The sequence below is a fragment of the Bufo bufo genome, chromosome 2, assembly GCF_905171765.1.
Source record: "Bufo bufo chromosome 2, aBufBuf1.1, whole genome shotgun sequence".
Taxonomy (NCBI): Eukaryota; Metazoa; Chordata; class Amphibia; order Anura; family Bufonidae; genus Bufo; species Bufo bufo.
Window position 1 is genome coordinate 295,879,365 of NC_053390.1, and position 9,356 is coordinate 295,888,720.

Consider the following 9,356-nt stretch of genomic DNA (forward strand, 5'->3'; position numbering starts at 1 on the left):
GGTGATATGAGGGCCCGACGTCCACAGGTGGGGGTTGTGCTTACAGCCCAACACCGTGCAGGACGTTTGGCATTTGCCAGAGAACACCAAGATTGGCAAATTCGCCACTGGCGCCCTGTGCTCTTCACAGATAAAAGCAGGTTCACACTGAGCACATGTGACAGACGTGACAGAGTCTGGAGACGCCGTGGAGAACGTTCTGCTGCCTGCAACATCCTCCAGCATGACCGGTTTGGCATTGGGTCAGTAAAGTTGTGGGGTGGCATTTCTTTGGAGGGCCGCACAGCCCTCCATGTGCTCACCAGAGGTAGCCTGACTGCCATTAGGTACCGAGATGAGATCCTCAGACCCCTTGTGAGACCATATGCTGGTGCGGTTGGCCCTGGGTTCCTCCTAATGCAAGACAATGCTAGACCTCATGTGGCTGGAGTATGTCAGCAGTTCCTGCAAGACGAAGGCATTGATGCTATGGACTGGCCCGCCCGTTCCCCAGACCTGAATTCAATTGAGCACATCTGGGACATCATGTCTCGCTCTATCCACCAACGTCACGTTGTACCACAGACTGTCCAGGAGTTGGCAGATGCTTTAGTCCATGTCTGGGAGGAGATCCCTCAGGAGACCGTCCGCCACCTCATCAGGAGCATGCACAGGCGTTGTAGGGAGGTCATACAGGCACGTGGAGGCCACACACACTACTGAGCCTCATTTTGACTTGTTTTAAGGACATTACATCAAAGTTGGATCAGCCTGTAGTGTGTTTTTCCACTTTAATTTTGAGTGTGACTCCAAATCCAGACCTCCATGGGTTGAAAATTTGATTTCCATTTTTTTTATTTTTGTCTGATTTTGTTGTCAGCACATTCAACTATGTAAAGAACAAAGTATTTCAGAAGAATATTTAATTAACTCAGATCTAGGATGTGTTATTTTTGTGTTCCCTTTATTTTTTTGAGCAGTGTACATTTGGTATCAACCCGCAGGATAAGGTCCATGACATTTTTAGCACATTGAATGCTATAAAAGCAAAACCCAAAACTGTGGTGGAATTGTGTATCTTTTTTCCAATTTCACCCAACAAAGATTGTTTTCCCATTTTTCCAATATAAGCTAAGGTAAATTAAATGGTGCAGTTAAAAAAAAAAAAAAATGTCTGTCAAAAATAATCCCTCATATGTCTATGTGATGGGAAACTTAAAAAGTTATGGCTCTTGGAAAGCTGGAAGGAAAAAAACGAAAACTTGCTGTGTATTTATTTATTTTAACTCTCTTATATAGCGCTAACATATTCCGTAGCGCTGTACAGACATTAGGGGTTAAGTTAAAAGTAGGAGAGGGGTGAGTGGATCTGACACACACACTCATACAGTGTCTGTATATATCTGTGTGTGTGTATGTGTGCATATATATTTATTTAATGGCTCCAGTGTTTAATGCTCCTCCGTCTCCACCAGTAGTACCAGTATATAATCCTCTTTCGCCCTCCCTCCTCATTTTGCATGCTTTGCCAATAAATATATATTGACAGCCCTGTATTGCCAATAGATAATTCCCCCTGCAAAACAGACAAGAATAGGACAGGTTCTATATTCTTGGGGGAGCCACGGAACAGACATACAGATGCAGGCAGCACATGGTGTTGTCCACATCTTTTTTTGCCCCCATTGAAATGACTGGGTCCTCAAAAAATGTGGATCGGATGCAGACCAAAAATATGGTCATGTGAATGCACTAAGGCTAAATACACTAAGTTTTTTGGATGAGGATTTGAAGCAGTCCTGTCTACAGAAATGGGTTGGAAAGGAATTAGAAATATACAGTAAAGGAAGGATTTATACTTCTGGCTTTGGCTGAAATCGGCTGTGTTTGCCCCTGGTATGTCAGCATTGGCTCATATACCCTGGCTCAGCAGACAGCATCACACAGGATAGGATTAGATTCACAGCTCAGCAGACAGCATCACACATGATAGCATTAGATACATGGCTTAGCAGACAGTATCACACAGGATAGGATTAGATCCACAGCTCAGCAGACAGTATCACGCAGGATAGGATTAGATACATGGCTCAGCAGACAGTATCACACATGATAGCATTAGATACACGGCTCAGCAGACAGTATCACACAGGATAGGATTAGATCCACAGCTCAGCAGACAGTATCACACAGGATAGGATTAGATACATAGCTCAGCAGACAGTATCACACAGGATAGGATTAGATCCACAGCTCAGCAGACAGTATCACACATGATAGCATTAGATACACGGCTCAGCAGACAGTATCACACAGGATAGGATTAGATACATAGCTCAGCAGACAGTATCACACAGGATAGGATTAGATACACAGCTCAGCAGGAAGAATCACACAGGATAGGATTAGATACACAGCTCAGCAGGAAGAATCACACAGGATAGGATTAGCTCCACAGCTCAGCAGACAGTATCAAACACAATAGGCTTAGACACACGACTCTGCAAACAATATCACACAGGATTAGATTAGATACACCGCTCAGCAGACAGTATCACACAGGATTAGATTAGATACACCGCTCAGCAGACAGTATCACGCATAATAGGATTAGATACACAGCTCTGCAGATAGTAACACGCAATAGGATTAGATACACAGCTCAGCAGACAATCAATAAGTATTTTAAATGTCATACAAAAATTGCGGTATATACTGACACCCAATGTGTCTGAATTGTATTATGTACATTTGTAACATGTAATGAATGGGACTGTTAAACTTAAAAGTATATAATAATCTCTGCATAATACTGTGGTTGGAGTATGTTATTTTGAATATAATAAATATAATTCTAGACTAGCACTGTATACAGACACCAAGTGTATCTAAATCATAGTATACGGCATATAGAATTGTAGTGAACAATGGCACAGGTCAAAATATATGGTAAAAAAAAGAGCATCCATTTTTCATATATGTTAAATGTAAGACAAAGACCTGATGTGAACCCGGCCAAATTTCACAATTGTAATTCCATTACCAGGTCTTTACCTTAAGTTCAGATATTTAGCTAGTAACACAATGCGCCACCTGCTGTCTGAACGTTGTATAGCTAGTAACACAATGCGCCACCTGCTGTCTGAACGTTGTATAGCTAGTAACACAATGCGCAACCTGCTGTCTGAACGTTGTATAGCTAGTAACTCAATGCGCCACCTGCTGTCTGAATGTTGTATAGCTAGTAACACAATGCGCCACCTGCTGTCTGAACGTTGTATAGCTAGTAACACAATGCGCCACCTGCTGTCTGAACGTTGTATAGCTAGTAACACAATGCGCCACCTGCTGTCTGAACGTTGTATAGCTAGTAACACAATGCGCAACCTGCTGTCTGAACGTTGTATAGCTAGTAACTCAATGCGCCACCTGCTGTCTGAACGTTGTATTGCAGTTTATCCAATTTAGATATAACGTCATGTCGTGACACACATCTCAGGACATGTTGAGATAAGTGATCAGTTAAATGTGGACACATCTGTATATCTGAAAAAACTATTAATTTTAATGTAATGTAATTGCAGTAGCCCCTATCAAATCCTGTTTCTTCACTTATTTGGATATAAAGACCAAAACTGGTATAAAGGAAAACTGGTTGCGATGGGCAACTAAGCCAGTTTTCCTTTACACCAGTTTTGATAAATGACCCCAGAGACTATACTGCAGCATGTAGATGATGGGATCGTCGTGGTCTGTGCTGCCTGCTTCTTGGCTTACCCATGCGCAGGAAGTTAGTGGCCCCACTACAGCACACATCTTAGTCCTATTGTCATCCAGGACACAATTCAGGAGGCGCAGTATACTTAGATTGACAACACAGCACGATTTGCAACTTGTGTGTTTGAATGATTCATGCGCAAATATGTTTTTCCATTTTCTTTACAGGATGTTGCACACAAGATGTTTTCATCTGGGGAGTGTACACCTGAAGATCTCTGCTTTTCCCTTCAGGTTAATGCTGAGATATATATGTAATGCATTTCATTCAGGGTTCAAATGTCCGTCGTCGTCGTCGCCCCCCCCCCCCCCCCCCATACCCCTAGACATTCTGTACCAGCATTGTGAGCTCCTGCATCTATAAAGTAGCTTTCTCCTACAGCCTAAGTGATCTCTAGGTGTGGCAGATATCATGATCAGGAAAGTGACCAATTGTTTAAAGCTACTTAATGTTGCTATCTGTACAATCTCAGTTTTCACTTTGGCCAATGAGCGTTATAATAGGTTGACACTTCCTGTTCTCTAGAGATCACTTTTCAGCAGGCATTTCATTATCATTACAGGCAGGATTATCACAAAAGGTAACACCTATATATAGATTACACAACATCACACCATTCACAGTGATCAGTTTACCTCATCCCCATCCTCGCCTAATGACCTTTACATAGGTCACACAGTACGCCCACAACATGCTCTCATAGATGTCAATGACTTCTGCTCTCATAGAGGTTTCCCATGCCTGTGTGCTGTTGATGTGTCTGGTGGAGGTCTGACTGCTGGGTCCCCCGCCAATCACGAGAACAGGGGTCTGTGTTCCCTTGTTTGAATGGAGTGGCAGAAACGTATGTGTGGTGCCGCTCTATTTCACTTTAAGAAACTGAGCGCTCACCTATCTCTGGCAGCCCTGTAGAGTTGAATGGAGCGACAGCACACACGTGTGTCCACCTGGGAACACTGGTCACCCATTCTCATGATCGGCAGGAGCCCCAGTGGTCGGACCCCCGACCATCAGACACTTATCCCCTATCTCGTGGATAGGGCAGGAATCGGCAACCTTAAACTCTCCAGCTGCTGTGAAACTACAACTCCCAGCATGCACACTTGTCTTTTCGTGTAACTCCCATAGAAGTCAAAAGAGGAGTCGGGGAGTTGTAGATTTGGAACAGCTGGAGTGCCAGAGGCTGCTGATCCCTGGGAAAGCTGTAGAACAGCTCTGTACGGTCCCACCGATTTACAAGGCCATATTTCTTCCTGGCAGGAGACCGTCTTCTCGATGCTTGTGGAGATAACAGAGCGGGCTATGGCTCATTGCGGTTCCCAAGAAGTTTTAATAGTGGGTGGAGTTGGATGTAAGTAAATACGGTGTAATGATCGTAGGCATTGATGATCTATCCCATTTATCTATGGCCAGCTTCTAGCGTACGGGTCAGGGTTCTGTCACAGAATAGACACTATCCTGCAGTAAAAATCCACAACCGACCAATCCAACTCTGCTGTTTTGGTATGGGATTTTGCTGATTTCTGTAAACTGCATTTGCTAAAAAGTATATTCTTGCTACTAAATATACATTTACTGCAGGGAAACAGACTCCATATTGATTTTAAACACTTAGGTAACATACGGCTGCAAGAAATGATGGAAGCAATGTGCAAAGAACGAGGCGCCAAGATTTTTGCCACAGATGAGAGGTAAGATTGATGTAAGTAGTTGTGCATTTTATAGCATAAGACCTATTTAATTAATCTGGAATGAAATGTGAGCGTGGCTTGGGGCACATTGGTCCTGGCAGCAGCTTATTCCCCTCTCTCCAGCGAACTAAATATGCCAAGAGTGCATTTTTCTGGTAGATTTGGGAGAATCCGCTATAGATTAAAGCCAACAATCTATAGCTTTAATCTATATCCTTTAATCACACCTTTCTCTTACATTCAGATAAGCCGATGACCCTGTACTTGATATTTACTCTACTTCTCCAGTTGTAAGGCGCTGAATTATGATTATTTATATGGACATCTTTGGTGTATGACAGGTTCTGTATTGATAATGGGGCAATGATCGCCCAAGCAGGATGGGAAATGTTCCGTTCAGGTCAAGTTACAGCACTAGAAGATTCTTGGATAACGCAGAGGTCAGTGTCCGTCGCCAGTATGAACCCATATCACGTGACATAAAGGTTGGATTCACTCCTGATAGGTTTTGTTTTTTTTAGTTAAACACAGGACTGGATATAAAAAGTCTTTTATTTTTATTCTTTTTGTATCCTTTCCTGAGTGACTACAAAAACGATATCTGAATCTGACCTAAGAGTTCTGCCACAGTTTTGACTTGTGCGTTTTTCAACATAAAAAGGCCTCACTATTGCGACTGCTCATCATTATTATTTATTTAATTTTTATATTTATTTAGGAATTTTTGACATATAGTGTTCTTTACCATCTGCCATTTTTTTTGTATGTATTATGTAGGAAAGTATGTACCCACCGTAATGTCACTTCCTCTGTAGAGCAGTATGGAGAAAATACATTACCGGAAAATGAAAAAAGACCACCTGGAAAACTTAAAGGGGCTTTCCAAGTGTTTTTTACCGATTACCTATCCTCTGGATCATCAGTATCTGATCGGTGTGGGTCTACCACCCCCTCCTATAAGCTGTTTGACAAGGCAATGGCGCCACAGCCTTCACTTTGCTTACCAAGCACAGCACCATTCATTGTATAGCAGCTCAGCCCCATTCACTTCAATAAGGCTGAGCTGCACCTAGGCCATGTGACTAATGGACGTGACATCACATGGCCTAGGAAATGCTGGAGAAGGCTGCAGCGCTACTGCCTTCTATTACAGCTAAATGCCAGGGGTCCTGGGTGTCAGTAAAAAAAACAAAAACATTTTGAAAACCCCTTTAATGCGACTGAGCAAAGTATAAACTGTTAATGGTGCATGGTCAATGATAACACAACCACGGTAGTATATCCATTATTTTGGGCTCTGCAGGAGGGTATTAGTTGAGGCAGGGTCACATTAATACTGGGTGGCATCGCCTGTCGCTGTAATACAGGCTGCCAGTCTGGCATGATAACGGTCATACAGATGCTGGATATTCAAGCTCTTTCAACTTAAAGTTCAGCCAACGTGGTTATTGGCTGTGTATAGGAGATCGGTCACCCAATCTAGTCTGAGACATTCTCAATGGGGGAGACAGCTGGTGATCGAACTGACCAGGGGAGCTGCTGGATACCCTGGAGAACACGTTGTGTAGTGTGTGGGTTGGACATTCTCTTGTTGAAACACATCTGCTGAGTCAAAAAGAGCAGTAGTCTATGTCCTGGACATCCATGAATACCTGCTGGGAATGGCCATGGCAGTTAGTGTTGGTCTTGTGTGTCTTCACACTTTGCATTATGGCAGTAGACGCTCTCTAGCCCCTGTGCAAACGCTGATGTGTTCAGTGGTGAAAGCAGGTTCAGCCTTGGTACTGATGATAGCCACCAGACCAACGGCATGCTGTGGATTAACCTAAAAGGTGCATCTCTAGCATGAAAAAAACTGCCTGTCTGGCGTTTAGAATTTCCCATAGACTTCCATAAAACATCTGGAGCTAACACTTCTTGCCTAAAAGCGCTGCAAAAAGAAATCAACACCAAAAACTGCACACCTCCTCAAAACCGCCAAAAATAAACCTATGTGTGACACCACCCTACATTTGTATTGTGAAAACCCAACACATGGGAATAGTTTGGAAGGTGATCTTCACCAAAGTTCAACACAAATACAATGCATATTTTCCACCTGCAAAGTTGGATGGGGGAATCCACAGCTAAACTGTCCCATGTGAACATACCCAAACACACAGATTTTATTTCGGAGCTGTCTATGCATGCACAGTGATCCGAGTTCTAATGTTTGTTGGAACCTGTTCATTCTTGTGGACCATGTTGGTTCAAGTCTCCAGCCGCCCACAACATGCTGGCTTGACAGGTAATGGGGAACACCTACAAAAAGGGGAATGTCTGACCCTTTCTTTTGGTTTCCACAGATACCGGACCGATGAAGTAGAGGTGACATGGAGAGACTGAAATGAACCCACTTGTAGTGTTGCGTCCCGACTGTATGTTTATAAGTGAACCTGGGTTTCAGACTTCAGAAGCCATGATCATATTATTTGCCATACATCTTAATCTAAGTTGTATTTATTTTAAGGACACACAATGTTAATATCACTGACAAAAATACCAAATAAATGGGGACCCTTCTGATATCTGACAGAAGTCTGTAAATGGTTTATGTCTTTGTGCAGATACATTATTCTGAAATGGCAAAGATTTGGCTTGTGAGATCATATGGACGAGGAGCACAACTCGCAAAGCATGGCAGTCCAGCAACAAAAAGCGTCAGGGATAGGAGTCGTCATGTGCGTCCAACAGGACAAGGATTAGATCATCATTTAGGTTCTTGAACTGATGAAGCCTTGTACCCATGCCATAGTTAACAAAACTGCAATGGTGGTGCGAGTGCAAAGCAATACGAAGTACTGCTGATCGGGCGAGTTTCATAGTAATTGTAGATCTAGTGTTCTGTCAGCACATTGGCTACATGTCAAACATGATAAATGCAGCATGGAGTTGTTTTACCCAGACACGCACAGGGCACTGATTGAGTTAATGACTCTGCCTAAGGTTACATGCACACGACCACTGTGTGTTTTGCGGTCCGCAAAACACGGATGGCGTCCATGTGTGTGCCATTGATATACCCGCCTATTCTTGTCCGCAAAACGGACAAGAATAGGACAGGTTATATTTTTTTTGCGGGGCAACTGATGCGGACAGCACACGGAGTGCTGTCCGCATCTTTTGCGGCCCCAATGAAGTGAACGGGTCCGCATGCCTGAGGCCTAACAGAGATTACAAGGTATATGAGTCAGTGAGATGCTGGCTTGTAGATGAGGTATAGATTTATATTTAGTTAACACTCTCTTTTCACAATAAAGGGATAGGACAGAACCTCATTTAAGCTGGCGTCACAGGTTTTTTGGCAATTTAAGTATACAAATCCTTCTTTTATATTTCTTAAAAAAAACTGCCACAAAAAGCTGGGTGACACCACCCTTATTAACATACCCTGCGTACCCTCCTGTTACCAGTATCTTAGGTTTCCTGATTGTGCTAGTAACACTAAGGCAATTCCTATTGCAGCTAAGCTTCAGTGTGTACCTACATTTTATTTCCATTTCCACAATTTAATAGTAGCTTCTAAAATATTAGTGAACTTTGTAATATAGTTTATTAAAGAAAAGTCTGGGGAAGGACGAGCTGCTGAGGCAGAAAAGAGACCTTCTGATAATCCAGCTCTGGGGAGATATAAGCCTTGTCTGCCTCAGCAGCTCATCCTCCCCTTTCCATAGACTTCAACAGGCTTGACCTTGACTGGAGCAGGGGGGAGGAAATGCTCATTACTATGACCCATACTATTGAATTATAAAAAATTGAATTACAGTTTAGGTATGATTCAGTGCTTTAAAGCATATCAGCCTAGGCACAACAGGAAAATATAGTGTGGGTGGTATAGCCTAAACCAACTGGCAAGTTACATCTCAGTG

General features: G+C 42.9%; 1 protein-coding gene across 2 annotated transcripts in view; it reads left to right on the forward strand.

Annotated features, from left to right (window-relative positions):
- The window catches only part of LOC120988953 (O-sialoglycoprotein endopeptidase), a 44,775-nt gene extending 36,756 nt beyond the window's left edge, over positions 1–8,019 (forward strand). For both annotated transcript variants that reach the window (XM_040416765.1, XM_040416766.1), the window contains 5 exons: positions 3,925–3,990; positions 5,018–5,108; positions 5,373–5,448; positions 5,790–5,888; positions 7,794–8,019. In XM_040416765.1, the coding sequence (XP_040272699.1) occupies positions 3,925–3,990; positions 5,018–5,108; positions 5,373–5,448; positions 5,790–5,888; positions 7,794–7,833 (372 nt within the window). In that variant the 3' untranslated portion in view covers positions 7,834–8,019. The remainder of the gene's footprint in view (positions 1–3,924; positions 3,991–5,017; positions 5,109–5,372; positions 5,449–5,789; positions 5,889–7,793) is intronic.
- Positions 8,020–9,356: the final 1,337 nt, after the last annotated feature.